Below are 18,104 nucleotides of genomic sequence, written 5' to 3' on the forward strand. Positions count from 1 at the left end.
TTCTTCTGCGTGTTCTGGCAGTAGCTCCACATTTTTGCTTGGCTGTAAAATACTTCACTGATGTAGGAATTGGTGTCATAGATGAAGATTAAAGGGGAAATTTTAATGTACTATAATTTTGGTAAAGGAAAGTGTGAAGTCAAAAAAGATGATTGAAATGTGAAGCTCATTTGCAAATGGATTGTTTTATTCAGAAATAAAAGATCAAGTTTTCAGTGACACAGAAAGTGGCTCAGGATGTTTTGATTCCACTGGAAAGATCTGGTCTTACTCTACCCCACTGGTCTAGGTTTGGGGGTTGTAAATCTACACCAGAATTCTAAGCAGATATATCAGAAAGTGTGTCTGTGAAGTATGTCTGGCCCCACATCATTCTGGTTTAATGAACCTGGGGAGCCTGGATTCATTCTGAGATTTTGCTTCGAGTTTAGTTGTAGTTATAAATAGCTCTGCCAGCTACAACTCTCAAAGGTAAAACTGCTTCTAGCATCAGTATCAGTGGTCATGGAGTAAGACCATGTTTTATTAATTTTGCTTGGCTTTTCTTCTAGTGTTTTGCTGAAGCTTAGTTATCAGAAATGTGTCATTAAAGAAACTTCAATATCTTCTTCCTTACCCTACAAAAATGAATGATATTTGTTCCTTTATATTCATTAATTCCTAAGACAATTGCTTACAGTGTTGTACTGTTGTGTGTAATATTTTATCTTGTTTGCTGATTTGCCATTCTGGAAGCTTCACATTGATCCACACTACTTTTTGCTAACATGTTATGTGTAGTCATTTTTATTTTTATTTTTAATCAATTCAAGTTTTATACCTTCTTAATACCATAACTTAATACCATAACTTACTTTGGCAGCCAGAATTTTAGACTATTTCTCACTCTAAAGATGTGCTTATATTACAAAATCTTTGTAGAGCTGCTCTACAATGGAAAATCATAACTTCAATACTCTTTTTTTTCTTTACTTCTAATTACATGACTGAGCATTATCAGTGTATAAAAAAAAGAGCCCATGATCCTCATCTATATATATATATATTGTTGATATGAATTTATGGTTATCTTTGATGTTTATATGTGTGTATTATCTGCAAAAGTCTGATGCGTATTTATTTTTGGAACCAAAAGTTCTGAGTAATAAGCTATTAGATTTGTGAGTGTATACTATCTCCCCAAAACTCATATCCATTGAGCCCCTACCATGTTTCCCCGAAAATAAGACCTAACTGGAAAATAAGCCCTAGCATGATTTTTCAAGATTTTTCAGCCCTAGCATGAATTTTTACCCCCTGAACATAAGCCCTAATGGAACTTTTGGAGCAAAAATTAATATAAGACTCAGTCTTATTTTCGGGGAAACACAGTAATACTGGCTTATTACTTGCTATTCCTTCCCAGCCTTCCACATTACCACCTCTTAGAGATAGAGCGGGCTGTCAAACTCTCAGACGGATGTTTAAGAGAGTCCTACAAAATTGTATGCTACCTACTATATGACAAAACAGAGTATTTATGCAATAAAATAATGCCACAAATGAAGAACTAGAAAATAACAGTGTGATGATTTATGGCAACCAATTTCCCATTGGCAAAAGAATGGGTTAAGGGTATACCACCCCTATCCTATAACCAATATATAATTGTATATTTCTGTATTATGTACAGAACCCCATGTGTAAACACCAATTTTCAGAAGAAAATATATTCTTTTCGGCAAATGCTGGTAAATGTCATCTAAAGGAAAATAGACATATTCTTCTAAATTGCCAAGCTTTTTCTTTATACAATTTTAAGGAAACACTTTTATTCTGATAGTAAAATATATTTTTCATTTGAAATTCAAAGATTAAATTTCATACAAAATTATCATACTGCTGTTTGGAAAACTAATTAAACGTTTTTATTTTGTAAATGTAATGAGCTTGTTAATCTTTGTTGCCAAAATTAAAAATGTAGAATGATTGAAGGCTAAATAAATTCTAGGAGTCATTCACATCATATGAAATAAATGTAATTTTGTCAGTGTGTTCTACCACTAAGCGGAAGATAATTTAGGTGGAATTAAAGATAATTTGAGGTATATTTTTGAATTTGATATTATAATCCCTTACATTGCTATTTGGTAGGCAGTAGTTAGGAGGTAATTGTGCTTTATTTGAAATATCTCTTTGTAATATATAATTATACATATGGGAGGAATATATGAAGACATGAGAAAAGCAGGCATATGGATTTTGGAACAATAACAGCTCACTTTTTATAGAATAATTTAAGTGATAATAATAACTACTCAGGGTATAGCTGAGAGCCCACAAGTGAAATAGGTCTGGCAGGAAGCTAAAAAGCGGTATTAGTTTTACCCACAAAGCCTATGTACTTTATTTCTATGATTATTTTTCTCTCAGAGCCTATATAGTATTTTCTTAAGATGAACTTAACAAGTTTGATTAACTGATTTCCTATGTGATGATGGATTAATTCACAATGGGGTCCGCTAGGGATACTTACACTAATATACTACCACCAAGTAAGGGGACAGCCTGGTGTGTGTGTGTGTGTGTGTGTGTTAGAGCAGTTGGGAGTTTAATAAATGGGTCTTAATCTTTGCAAACATGTTTGCGATACAACAAAATATAAACCCATGTAGCCTAACTCCATACAATTTAACACTGTACCACTTTGTTTCTTACTTGTATACATTAAAGTAAGTACAGCAGTCCCACCTTATCTATGGGGGAATATGTTTCAAGACCCCCAGTGGATGCCAGGAACCCCAAATAGTACTGAACCCTATACATACTATGTTTTTTCCTAAGCATACATACTTTTTCACTTAAAGGAAGTACTTATGGCTTCTCTTCAGCATGTCCATATTTCCAGCATCACTACTCTTATACTTTGGGGCCATTATTAAGTAAAATAATGGTTACTTGAACACAAGCACTGTGCTACCATTGATATTGATCCGATAACAGAGATGGCTACTGTGACTAACAGGTGGGCTGCATATGCAGCATGGATACTCTAGGCAAAGAGATGAGTCACATTCTGGGAGGGATGGAGTAGGATGGTGTGAGATTTCATCATGCTACTCAGAACTGTGAGCAATTTAAAATTTATGATTTTTTTCTGGAATTTTTCCATTTAATATTTTTGGACTGCAGATAACTGAAATCATGGAAAGTGAAACCATGGATAAGGGTGGACTACTGTATTTGTGACTAGGCAACTCTCCTCTGAAAAGTGGCTCAAGTACCCAGAACCCCTAGTAGCTGTGTGATCCCCTAGTTCCTTGGAATCCTTGGCTGTATCTTCTGCATGTGGCCAGTAGATGAGAGAAAAAAGTGAGGTTTTCACAAGAGGTGTTTTAGGGCAAGCCTGGAAATAACATTACTTTGGCCCAAAATGCAGTTAGTATTTCATATTTGCTACTTAAGGACAAACATAACAGGTGGGCCTTATTCTACAAGAACACACCCTTTCCGTTTTTGTTTTCATTTTCCCTAAGATCAAACCTACATCACCAGCTAACTCAATAAACTGAAAATCTCTTGCTGTATCAGCTGAAGTCCATAATGCATGTAAAGGTGTCAATTATTATTTTATTAAATTGGCAGAATCTGAAAACAGATGGCTACTGGTCTCCTGTTTCTGTCCACAGAGAGCAGTAAATATTAGTTGATAGTGCATGAGAAATATGCGACTTAAAGGCATAGAAACTAATTGCTAAGGATGTAAAATCAATTCTGTAAGGAGGAAACTATTAGTAATTATTCCTTTTTTTTTCAAGGAAGTCTTCCTTTTTTTTTCAACGAAGTGACAGGTAAAACCCTGATAGTTTTATGATGAGTTATCATATCAGGTATATTCTTAAACTAGAATGGATGGTCTCTAGACTGGAGCAAAACCAGATTTCATCTTTTTAAAAGGTACTTGGTATCTTTCCTGTCCCTTTTCCCATCTCAATCAACAATGGAGAGACCTGGGAGGTGGAGAATAAGGGGAAGTGGACTGGCTAATGTGTGACTACAGAACATTAGACATATACAAGGGTTTCTTTCCTGGTTCTGTGGGAATGTAGGGAGCTTGCAGAGCCCTGGAGATAGGGTTTGGGGAGTCTGTAATTTCGGAGCAGAGTGCCCAAATAAGGAGGAAGGAAAGATTTCTGCAATTATGGAAAAGTAAAGTGTAAATAGGTTAAGAAAATCAACTTAAGGTCTTGCCTGAACAACTGACTGGGACACTGCTCACAGCTGGCTTTGACCTGCTTTCCAAAGTATAGAGGGACTTCATTGTAAGGGGCAAACAATGGTGAACTATTTCCTTTTATGGCACGACATCAATTTAAGGTTCACTCAAACTCACTACTAAAACATGTAAAAACTTAAGTAAAGAAAGGAAAAAAGCACAAGGTCTTAACTGGAAACATCGTTATACAATTTCACAAAAGAGACACATATACAGAGGGTGCCAAAAAAATGTATACACATTTTAAAAAGGAAAAAACTGTATAAAATTACGCTGATCGTAACCACTTTGTGATTGCAGAAGTCAAATGTGACTTGTATTCATCTTTCGTTATCGGTATATATTGAGTATTACAATTTTAATAGTTTTTCATTTCTTAAAATGTGTATACATTTTTTGGCACCCTCTGTATATTAAACAGTATTCCTTATAAGTAATAAATCTTTTTTTCATGTAATACATGTTCTCTGACTCAAATTCTTTTATGTAGTACGTGTTCTCTGATTCAAATTCCTCTTTGTGCACTAATAGAATTCCTTTCTCTACTAATCGAATTCATTTCTCTACTGAATTTTTCACTCACCGAAAGCACAAAGTTGGGCTAAATTCATCTTCTCCAAAGTTAGACTAAATCCACCTCTTCCTGTACCTATCAAATTATGACACTTACTACACTGTAGTAAAGGTATTGTTACATGTTACCCTTCTTCCCTAAGCTCTATGCACGGAGGTCCTTCATTTATGTATCCCCAATACTTCACACATAGTAACTGGCACAAGACACACACTCAATAAATATTTCTGGTAATTGATGGAACTGGGTTACCCCTCTCTTCAGACTTTGTTAATGTGCAAACACTCTTGAAAGTGGTAACACATTACGTCCGGTTCACCTTAACATTTGCAAAGGCAAGAGCACAAATGCAGGCCCACATGCCATAGACATAAATACTTACAATTTCTAAACAAAGTTAATAAACTGATATGTAAAATGTGTTGTAGCTTCTACCTCAAATAACCTAACTTTCACATCAATGTGATAAAAAAGTTGTATAATTTTTTCAACATCTTGAGTGTTGGCAAAATATCAAAGATAACATAATTTTATTATCAATATGCATATAAATAAGTCATAAATTATATTTTTCTTTTAGAAAATATGTATTTTCACCTTTATTTCAGCAAAATTACTAACTATGCAGTTATAAAACATTTCAAATATTTTGCGTTATATTTACAGTGGTGCCAAATAATACAACATTTCCCAAGGCACGTGATGTCTGTTCTATTTCATATTTTTTTCCTGTTTTAATTATTTTTTTTAAGATTTTATTGGGGAAGGGGAACAGGACTTTATTGGGGAACAGTGTGTACTTCCAGGACTTTTTTCCAAGTCAAGTTGTTGTCCTTTCAATCTTAGCTGTGGAGGGTGCCGTTCAGCTTCAACTTGTTGTCCTTTCAGTCTTAGTTGTGGAGGGCGCAGCTCAGCTCCAGGTCCAGCTGCTGTTTCTAGTTGTAAGGGGCATAGCCCACAATCCCTTGCAGGAATTGAACCGGCAACCTTGTGGTTGAGAGGGTGAGCTCCAACCAACTGAGCCATCCGGGAGCTCAGCGGCAGCTCAGCTCAAGGTGCCATGTTCAATCTTAGTTGCAGGGGCACTGCCCACTATCCCTTGGGGGACTCCAGGAATTGAACTGGCAACCCTGTCATTGAGAGCCCACTGGCCCATGTGGGAATCGAACCGGCAGCCTTTGGAGTTAAGAGCATGGAGGTCTAACAGCCTGAGCCACTAGGCCAGCCGCCTCTTTTAAAAAATTTAAGAATGCCTTATCTTTGAACTGTTTTCTATTTTCAGCCTTTCTTTTTCCTGAAGTCCACTTACATTTATTGCCTATCTAATCTCAGTTTACACACATTCTTAACATTTAAAGGATTAAAAAGTTATTGTATTCAAAATAGACACTTAAATGTAATATAAAAAGATGTAATTTGAAATAAAATATAAATACAAAACTTAAAATTTTAAATTACTTGCATGTGCTTTCATATATAGTTCATATATAATTTTCAGAAAGCTATTTCCTTCTAAAGTATTCAAAAAATAGTTATTGAAATGAGGAAAAAATTCAAGTTATTATTTTATATTAACTGTTATGTAAATCGTCTGACTAAAGCAAAATTTAATGAGCTAAATCTCAATCTAAATTTAAAAAATAAAACTACTGACAATTCTGGCATTTAATAGTTAGCAGAGAATCAATGTCAGATTCCATGTATATTATATCTAGAACTACCCATGTACAAAGTTTGAGAGTAATATGAGTCATTTAATATTCAAAATATTCCCAGCTAGCATGTGCACCTGTTCTGAATGCTGCATTGATTCCTGAGTACCTTCGAATGCATGAATTAGAGCCAAAGAAAATGAGTGTTAAAAATACCTTAACATAATCAAGTCCATCTATGACAAGCCCTCAGCTAATTTCATAATTAATGGTGAAAAACTGAAGCCCTTTGCTCTACGTTCAGGAACACGACAGGGCTGTCCCCTATCACCTCTGCTTTTCAACATAGTGTTGGAAGTCTTTGCCAGAGCCATCAGGCAAGAGAAAGAAATAAAAGGCATCCAAATTGGGAATGAAGAAGTTAAATTATCACTCTTTGCAGATGATATGATGCTATATATAGAAAACCCTAAAGACTCAACCAAAAAGCTGTTAGAAACAATCAACAAATACAGTAGTTGCTGGCTACAAAATCAACGTACAAAAGTCCATTGCATTCCTATATACTAACAATGAAATCTCAGAAAAAGAAATGCAAAAAACAATTCCCTTTGCAATTGCAGCAAAAAGAATAAAATACCTAGGAATAAACTTAACCAAGGATGTGAAGGATTTATATGCTGAAAACTATAAGACATTTTTGAAAGAAATTGAAGAAGACACAAAGAAATGGAAAGACATTCCATGCTCATGGATTGGAAGAATCAACATAGTTAAAATGGCCATATTACCCAAAGCAATATACAGATTTAATGCAATCCCCATCAAAATCCCAATGGCATTTTTTAAAGAAATAGAACAAAAAATCATCAGATTTGTTTGGAACCACAATAGACCCCGAATAGCCAAAGCAATCTTAAGAAAAAAGAACAATGCTGGAGGTATCATACTGCCTGACTTTAGCTTGTACTACAGGGCTACAATAATCAAAACAGCATGGTATTGGCAGAAAAACAGACACATAGACCAATGGAATAGAATTGAGAACCCAGAAATAAAACCACATAAATATGGACAGATAATTTTTGACAAAGAAGCTAAAAACATACAGCCTCTTCAATAAATGGTGCTGGGAGAATTGGATAGCCACATGCAAAAGAATGAAACTGGACTGTTATTTGTCACCATGTCCCAAAATTAATTCAAAATGGATCAAAGACTTAAGCATAAGACCTGACACAATAAACTGCATAGAAGAAAACATAGGTACTAAACTTATGGACCTTGGGTTCAAAGAGCATTTTACGAATTTGACTCCAAAGGCAATGGAAGTAAAAACTAAAATAAACAAATGGGACTATATGGAACTTAAAAGTTTCTGCACAGCAAAAGAAACCATTGACAAAATAAAGAGGCAACAGACTGAATGGGAGAAGATTTTTGCAAACAGTGCCTCCGATAAGGGGCTAATATCCAAAAATATACAAGGAACTCATGCAACTCAACAACAAAAAAACAAACAACCCAATTGGAAAATGGACAGAGGACCTGAAGAGACATTTCTCCAAAGAGGACTTACAAATGGCAAATAGACATATGAAAAAATGTTCAACATCACTAATCATAAGAGAAATGCAAATAAAAACCACAATGAGATATCACCTCACCCCAGTTAGAATGTCTATCATCAACAAGACAAATAGTAACAAGTGTTGGAGAGGCTGTGGAGAAAAAGGAACCCTCATCCACTGTTGGTGGAAATGCAGACTGGTGCAGCCTCTATGGAAGGCAGTGTGGAGGTTCCTCAAAAAATTACAAATAGAATTACCATATGACCCCGCAATCCTTCTCCTGGGTATCTACCCAAAGAATTTGAAATCATTTATACATAAAGACACGTGTGCTCCAATGTTCATTGCAGCTTTGTTTACAGTGGCCAACACATGGAAACAACCAAAATGTCCTTCGATAGATGAATGGATAAAGAAGTTTTGGTATATATACACAATGGAATACTATTCGGCGTTAAGGAAAGATGATATAGGAACATTGACAACATGGATGGATCTTGAGAGTATAATGCTAAGCGAAATAAGTCAGACAGAAAAAGCAGAGAACCCTATGATTTCACTGATATGTGGTATATAAACCAAAAACAACAAAAGAACAAGACAAACAAATGAGAAACAAAAACTCATAGACACAGACAATAGTTTGGTGGTTACCAGAGGGTGGAAGGAGATGGGGGGTGGGAGATGAGGGTGGGGGGAATCAGACATATGGTGATGGAGGGAGAGCTGACTCTGGTGGAGAACACAAAATGGGATTTATAGATGATGTGATACAGAATTGTACACCTGAAATTATGTAATTTCATTAACAATTGTCACCCCAATAAATTTAAAAAAAAAATTCTAAAACTGAAAAAAAAAGAAAATGAGTGTTAATACTTGAAAATAATACTTTGTTATGCAAAAATCTATTGTACTTATGCTATTTAGACAAAGTACCTAATGAGTTAGTTGGCTCTTTTTCTTACCTAACTGATTCCATAGCTCAAAGTCTTTCCCATACCCCAAAGCAGTATCTGTTTCTCTTGTCAGCAATGGCAATCCACAAACCTTGGTCGAATTTGGACAGTCACCTTTTGTTTATCGGATATTGAACAAAGATTAGTCCAAACTGTCTTGCTGGGGCTTAGCATGTGTTAATCAAAAGTGCATGAGGTGTCAATCACAAGAGCAGATGTTGAGAGCTCAGACTTGCTCTGAGCCAGTACCAAGTGTGGGATCCCAAGTGGCAGATTCCCACAAGCTGTTTAATTTTTGAGTTTGTATTTGTGATAATTAGAGCCCTCTTAATTAGTATGTGGGACCTAGGATAGGGGTCTTCTCTTGTCTGGTTTTCAGGGTTGTATAGCATTAAATTCCAACCTATGAGTTGATCAAATAAATGATCTTAAGGTATGGAAGGACACTAGACATCATAAGGGGAAGCAGCAGGGGGAGAGCCAGCACTGATCATTATGTAGATAATTTGAAAATGCTCTGTTTGGAGTTGTGTTTACTCTTATCATTTGGATTTAAGTCTCTCTATAGTCAGGTTTTGGGAAGCAGGGAATGTCCTTTTATTTATAACAATCTTATTGCTTCAATTAGTATTTTCAGCCTGGAAGATAAAATATAGCATGTTTCTACCATGAATCAAAGCCCTTGGTTTGAAAGAGAGTCACAGAACTCAACCAGAGCTTCTCTGAGGGCACTTTCAAACTCAATATAGTAGGGATATTTTTGGTTTGGTTGTGTCTATGCTTGTAGTCACAACTGGCCAACGTATTAATGTTGTGGGGTGTGGGGAGCAGAGATAAATATATTCAGTGATACTATTATTTGTCTCTATTTTCCAGTCCTATAAGCCCAGATCAAAATACCAGTTTTAAGCTATACTTTTTGAGCAAGGGAGGAAAAAAAGTCACATATTAGGAAATCCTGCTAAAGAAATGTCAAAAAAGCCACAGGGTGTAAAATATATTTGGCTGAATTTAAAAGTGAAGAAAAAAATCATCTGGCTTAGAAGTTAGATGTACCGTGTTTCCCCCAAAATAAGACCTACCCAGACAATCAGCTCTAATGTGTCTTTTGGAGCAAAAGTTAATTAAGATCCAGTCTTATTTTACTATGAGACCAGGTATAATATCATGTAATATAATATAATACAATACAATACAATACAATACAATACAATACAATACAATACAATACAATACAATACAATATTTGGTCTTATATTAATTTTTACTCAAAAAGGTGCATTAGACTGATTGTCCAGCTAGGTCTTATTTTCGGGGAAACAGGGTAGTTCCTCTCCTTTTCACTATCTTAATTTTTTAAGTGTTAAATATCCAGGATGGAAATGTGATCTACTCATTGACATTTCTAGTATTAATCAGGGATTAGGCCTCTGAGTTTGATTCATGTTTTATTCATGCTTAGAGTTTTAAGTTTTTCTGCCATTTTGCATCAGGCTAAAAGTAGTCAAAATATGAAAACTTACAGATAAATAGAAAACTTTTGATATGTTATTATTCATTAACAGCATCAGAATTCTTACCTTTTTTAGGAAGGCACATTAGAACATTCAAGTTATTTCGCATTATTGCTTGACCTATTCCACTTGGAACCTATAATGATTTTTGCATTTTGTAAAATTTCAGATCTGTCTTTAGAAATTCACTTTGCAGTTGTATCAAATACACTATTTGTTTTCCTTTTTGAAGTAATACTAATAAAATTAGATTGAACCACAGCAGCACTGTTGGCAAACCAAACATGATTAAATGTTTGATTTTATCTGTTATAGAACATGAAAAGCAGAGATTATGCAAGAGCACCGATTATATGAATTTGCATTTCAAAGTGAAATGGTTTTATAATGAATATGTGAGAGAACTTCCTGCCTTCAAGGATGCCGTTCCTGAATACTCCTTGTAAGTAGTGCTTTTCAACCCCAAGTTTATTCTCAATTCAAAGTCTCAGAAAATTACACCTGAATTATGCAGCTCTGAAATCCCTTCATGTAGCCTTCATTTGAATGCAGACATTTCTATTATTAAATTAATATTAAATGATGTGCATGTCTTTGGGAACCATATTTAATTGAATTGTGTTGCATTTTCCAAGTATGCATCACTTCAATAGTCAACTTAAAGGAAAAGAAATACATGATAAAATATGGCTTGCATGATGAGATTACATTCTGGGAAAGTGCTCAAACTCAGATTTTATTGGGAAAATGAGGGTGCTTGTATATTGAGCTATATAATCAGTTATGTTTCTTCCTTAATTAAAACTGAAAAATGTCTTAGAATTCATATTTCTAAAACTGAAGTCATTATTAAACAGTTAACATTTTCATAAACATATCTCTATCAAATACATTTGATCAGACTAGTAATACTCAGCTTTTGATAGTTACCAGAATTCTATTATTCTGGTAAATAATAGAGGGTGCCCTTGCATATGCCAGGCCCCGTGCAAAATTTTATTGGGGGGGGAATAGAGCAAGACACTCGTATGTGGGACAAATTATAAAGGTCTAATGTACAAAGAATTGAGTCTCCCCAAAAAAATGAGAAGGGAAAAAAATTATACTAGAGCAATGCATGAAAAGATATTAGGTGTGAATTTTATAAAATTGCTGAAAAACGTGAAGTGCAATTCAAAAACTTCTATAAATTCTAAGCAGGATAAATGCAAGAAAAACTACCTGTAGGTACATCATAGAAAACTACTTAAAACCAAAAAGAAGAAAATCTTTAAATGTAGTGGGGTCAAGGAAGGGAAGACATTTCACCAGAGCTACAGTTACTGTTGGCTGACTATTCAATAGAAGTGACTAAAACCAGAATACAATACACTGATGTCTTTTAAGTGCTGGGGCGGGGGAGGTAACTCAACTTAGAATTCTACAAGCATCAAAAATGTCCTTCAAAAAAGGAAGCTAAATAAAGACACTGACCTAACTTAGAAGCTGAAAGAACCTATTTTCAGCAGACCCTCATCAAAAATATACACTATAAGCTATGCTTCAGATAGAAGGAAAATGACCAAGATAAAATTACAGTAATGTATTAAAGAATAAAAACTATTTATTCTATAGTGTAAAATATACATAAAATTAAGATGTAAGGCAACAATAACATGAAATGGTGGAAAAGCAATAAATGGAGTTAATATGTTAAAATATCATTGAATTGTTTAGAAAGTGTAAAATACTCATTTTAAAAAGCCTTTAATATGTCATAGATGTGTGTGATAATTTGTAATACAACCCCTTAAGGTATAATATAATGCTATGCATCAATAGTAAGATAATGGGGGTAAGAAAGTAAAAAAAAATACTTAAAAGCAAAAAAGGAGAATTAAAAGAACAAAGAGAAGGTAAGAAATTTGGGGAGGGGGTAAGAAAGTGGATAGATTTAAACTGAAATATATCATAAAATTAAGTATAATGATTAAATGCAAATGGATTAACACTCTAGTCAACAAATATTGTCCTTCTAGATAAAGCAGTAAACCCCAAAATATCTTGCTTACAGTTTATTCTCCTAAAACATAAGGGTCTAGAAAGGTAAAGTAAAAGGATAAAAACAATAATTAAAAGAAAAGTTATGGACCTATACTAATATAAAAAAAATAGAATTTAATGTAAGAAATAGTTTGAGAAATAGAAATATTTTATGATGATTAAAAGAGAAATTCAGCAGAAAGATAGCAGTTCTACATTTGTATGTACCATATAACATGTCAGCAAAATATGTAAATCAAAAATTGTCAAGTGTAAAAGGAAAAATCAATAAATCCACAATTCTATTTGGAGATTATTCTTCTTTCAGCAATTGATTGATGAAAAAGATTAAAAAAAAGTCAGTAAGAACAAAGAAGTTTCAACAACATGAGTAACACACTTGGAGATATTTATATATCCATCTATATCTATATTTATATCTATATCTACATCCCCCAGAGGTTCCATAGTTTTCCATAGACATTGTTCATACAAACACACAACCTATCTACAATACATATCCAACAATAACAAAATACACATTGTTGTCAAATGCACATGATGCACTTACCAAAAGAAACTATCAGCCAGACCATAAAGCAAATCTAATGAATTTTAAAAGATTGAAACATAAAGTGTATGTTTTTGAACTACTGTGGAAATATGTAAGCCAGAAATCGACTTCAAGAAGATAATTAGAAAATCACCAGAGAGGGCAATTAAGCAGAACACTCTAAATAATTCATGAGTTAAAGGAACTCACAGTGCAAATTTCATAATATTTTGAACTAAGTGATAATAAAATATAGCATATTGAAAATTGTGAATTGCAGCTAAAACAGGAAATAGAGGAAAATTTATAACTCTACTCTTAGATAAAAGAAATAGGAGGATAAAACCATTAATATAAGTATCAGAAATGTTTTAAAAGCAAATTAAATCCAAAGATAGTAGGAGAAAGAAAATAACCTGATCTGGAATAAAAATAAAATAGAAAATATAAAATGGGAGAAGTTACAAAGCCAGGATTATTTTTTGAAAAGACTGATAAAACCAAAAATGTTTGAGCAAGGCCAATGGGGGAAGGGAAAAGATGTCACAAATTCATTATCGAGAAAGGACATCACTGAAGAGCTTACAAAAATAAACAATAATGAGAATATCTATGCCAGTACATTTAAAAGTTAGACAGAATGTACAAATTTCTTTTGAACTATAATTTATTACTTGACATAACAAAAAAGATAAAATCTGAATGAGCTCATAATTATTTTATAATTTAAATCTTTAATTAAAAAACATGTCACAACTAAAACTCTAGGTCCAAGAGCTTCAAATGGAATTCTTCCAACTGTTTAAAGAAGACTATCATCAATATTATACAAACTGTTACAGAGAAGGCAAGAATACTTCTGAAATCATTTTTTGAGGTCAGCATATCCTCATTATTAAAACCAGGAGAACATGACAGATAAGAATAATTTACAGACCAGTTTCTCTCTAAACATAGTTTTAAAAAATAAACTTAATTGAAATATTAGCCAGTAGAATCCAGTGGTTTATAAAAAGACGAAAATTACCAATGGGAATTTATTCCTGGAATATGATATTAGTTAAACATTTTAAAAGCAATTAAATGCAATTTACCATATTTAAAGAATGAAGATTATTACACTAAACACAGAACAATAATTTGATAAAAATACAACATCAATTCATTATAAAAAATTATTTAGCAATTTAGGAATAGAAGGGAACTATCTTAATCTAATGCAATATAGCCCTTCAAAAAAATTTAAAAAACTATAAAAACATATTGGTGAAATTTTGAAAGTTTCCCCCTGAGATCAAGAATGAGAATGTTAGCTGATAGCATCACTTTTATTTAACATTACACTAGAAGTTTTAGGCAGTTCAAAAAGTCAAGAAAGGGATAAAAAAGCACAATATTTGTAAAAGCATATAATGATGCTGTCAATATTTGTATAGGGTATAATTGTGCATCTAGAAAACCCTTAAGAAACTACAGGAAAACTAGTACAACTTAAAAAGTGAATGTAGTACTGTCTATATAAATGTTCATTACATTTCTATATAAGCCACAATTAGAAAATTTTATATGAATCATATCATTTAAGTAACATGAAAACCACAAGAAACAAATGTGATGAAAGATGTTCAAGCCCTCTATTCTGGCAAGTATAAAATATTATTGAGAGAAATTTAAGATAAACTAAATAGAATACACAATGTTCTTAAAAAGATACATGTTGTAAAGATAGTTCTCTCCACATTAACTTATAGATTCAGTACAATCCCATAAAAATTCCAGCAGGTATTTTTGTGCAAATTCAAAAATCCATTCAAAAATATATAGAGAAATGCAAAGGGAATAGCCAAGATAATCTTGAAGAGGAATTAAAAAAACAAACAAACAAACAAAAACTGAAGTACTGTGCAATCAGTGATCAAGACTTACTAAAAAGATACAGTTATTAAAAGAGTGTGGTATTAGTGCTCAACAAATAGACCAATGGAACAAAATAGTCCAGAGACAAACCCACACATACGCTGTTACCTGATTTGTCAAAGATATCATTTGAAGGCAGTAGGGGACAGGATGATTTTCTAAATATATGTTGCTAGACAATTGTTCATCCTTATGGAAGAAGAAAGAACTTTGAAACTTAGACCATTCACAAAACCCAACATGAAATTGTACTATACATCATAAGAAGTCAAAGAATGGTATGGATGGAAGCCGGACTGTAAAGTACTAAGAAATGGGACAATGGTATGACAGGAGGACACAGCACACAAGATTTACATTTTACAGGATTTTAAATTCTAAAGGAAATTGTAGAGTGGCAATTGGGAACTAAGCATATTTGAGGCAGCATAGGAAGAAAGATTGCAGGTAAAAGAGAAGGGGATATATTTGATGAGGGAAAGCTAAAGAAAGGTCTCTGTGGAGCAGAACTGGAAAAAAGAATGAAAAGAGATTTTTGGTCCTAAATTACTCTCATATAAGAAAAGCGCAGTATTAACTGTTAATTATGTACAAATGATCTCTTTTATAGTATGTCACATTAATTTTTTTTTAGGTGGTTTGAGCCTTTTGTTATGCAGTGGCTAGATGAAAATGAAGATGTGTCAATGGAATTCCTTCATGGAGCACTGGAAAGAGACAAAAAAGATGGAGTGAGTTTAAATTACTTTAAGATTACTTGTTGTCAAGATTCATTCATGCTGCTCTCTTTCAAGCTAATGGGAATTAGTAGGCTCATTGTTATTAATTAAGGCTTATTTTAATCCTATAATGACCAAAGTAAATTTAAAACACAATTTTAAAGGGCTGATAGGAACCCTAGAGAATTGTTTAAATAAAAAATAAATTTAAAAAGTCAATCAACCTTTTGCCCCAAGATTTCTTTGCTTATTGAATTAGTTAGAATCTACAAGTTTAGCAGACTCGGATGAAACTCCCTTGACCTGGAATCTTTCCAGATACCAAGACTAGGAGCAGACACCCTCCCAATGCCTCTGGAGCAACTCAGAGGTCTTGAACCACAATCAGCTTGCTAAATCATCCCAATACCTCTGGGGAATGACAGACCAAAAGAACTTGTCCCCGCATTCAGCAATGGAGAAACCAGTTAACAGCCGCCTGCCCCATGATGTCAGTTCCACTACATTTTCCAGTAAAGGAGTTGAATGATATTAAAATGAATAAGCATTTTATTACCAGGAAATAAAGAAACTTCCTAATGAAGGTAGATTATATAGGAGATACAGTTGTTTATGTGAAATAATAAAGATTTTCTCCACAGTCCTGTTAATGTCTTTGTGGAACGGTTTCACCTTTTCTCTCCTCAGTTCCAGCAGACATCTGATCATGCCCTCTTCTCTTGTTCTGTGGTGGATGTCTTTACTCAGCTTAATCAGAGCTTTGAGATTATTAAAAAACTGGAATGCCCTAACCCTGAAGCATTATCTCACTTAATGAGAAGATTTGCAAAGGTAGGTCAAATGGAATGAATCATTTCTTTTCTGGGACTCTCCCATGTTATTATTTACCTGCACAGAACCTGAACAGTGTTGTTGTTTCATAAGGCTGACTTCTCTGAGCCACAATCCCAATTTTATTTCCAATTCTAGTATTAATAGGTTCGGTTGTTTTAGGTTTGTCATCTGACTTTCTTTATGCACTTCTTGTTTCATACATATAGATTCATCATCTTAAAAAAAAAAAAAATCTGTGTTTTTCACATTGACTCAGCCATTTGTAATTGAAGATACTACCACAGGGGGCCAAATTATTTCCTTTTCAAATGTAGCGCTTAAGAGCTGAAAATAAGCCTTGGCATTTCACATTCAAATTGCAAGTATTTTTTAGCAGATATTGTAGTATAATGAAAAGTATGTTGGACTTGGATTCATGAAAACTGAGTTCTGATTTCCCATCATCTAGTAACTGTGGTGTGAGTTTAAGCAGTTCCCCTGATTTTTATGAATTTGGTTTTCTTACTAGACAGATTGATCTTGATCAACGAGATTCCTCTTAAGACCTCTTCCTCCTCTTAGAGTCTAAGAAGGTTCTCAAAGTGCTCACTACTTTACCAAATGTTTCAAGGGAGATATAAGAAATAATGGATGCACAATGCAACAGAATGGAGAGCCCAGAAATAAGCCCACACTTGTATGGTCAATTAATCGATGATAAAGGAGGCAAGAATATAAAATGGGGTAAAAACCATTAAAAAGTGGTTTTGGGAAAACTGGACAGATATGTGTAAAAGAATGAAACTAGACCACCTTATTACACCATACACAAGAATTAACTCAAAATGGATTAAAGACATAAATGTAAGACCCGATACCATAAAACTCCAAGAAGAAAACATAGGCAGTACACTTTCAGACATTGCTCTTAGTAATATTTTTTTCTGATATACCACCTCAGGGAAACAAAAGAAAAAACAAACAAATGGGACTGCATCAAACTAAAAGGTTTTTGAACAACAAAGGGAACCATCAACAAAATAAAAAGACAACCTACTGAATGGGAGAAGATATTTGCCAATGATACACCCAATGAGGGGTTAATATCCAAAATTTATAAAGAATTCATATAACTTAACACCAAAAAAAAAAAAGTAATACAATTAAAAATGGGCAGAAGACATGAATAGACATTTCTCCAAACAGGACATACAGCTGGCCAATAGATATATGAAAAGATGCTCAACATCACTAATCATCGGAGAAACACAAATTAAAACCACAATGAGATGTCACCACACACCATTCAGAATGGCCATCATTAATAAACAAACAAATGTCAACGAGGATGTAGAGAAAAGGGAACAACCCTTGTGCACTGTTCACGGGATTGCAAATTGATGCAGCCACTATGGAAAACAGTATGGAGGTTCCTCAAAAATTAAAAAGGAACTACTTAGAATACTTTTGACCCAGCAAGTCCACTTCTGGGTATTTATCAGAAGAAATCCAAAACACTAATTTGAAAAGCTATATGCACCTCTATATTCATTGC

At 33.7% G+C, this 18,104-nt stretch overlaps 1 protein-coding gene across 1 annotated transcript in view; it reads left to right on the forward strand.

Moving 5' to 3' along the window:
* The window catches only part of UNC13C (unc-13 homolog C), a 497,972-nt gene that overhangs the window by 376,178 nt on the left and 103,690 nt on the right, over positions 1–18,104 (forward strand). Inside the window, exons 19-21 of the mRNA XM_081047963.1 lie at positions 10,841–10,967; positions 15,652–15,748; positions 16,424–16,567. Coding sequence (XP_080904089.1) covers positions 10,841–10,967; positions 15,652–15,748; positions 16,424–16,567 — 368 coding nt within the window. The remainder of the gene's footprint in view (positions 1–10,840; positions 10,968–15,651; positions 15,749–16,423; positions 16,568–18,104) is intronic.

Source organism: Rhinolophus hipposideros (genome assembly GCF_964194185.1).
Source record: "Rhinolophus hipposideros genome assembly, chromosome: 5".
Classification (NCBI taxonomy): domain Eukaryota; kingdom Metazoa; phylum Chordata; class Mammalia; order Chiroptera; family Rhinolophidae; genus Rhinolophus; species Rhinolophus hipposideros.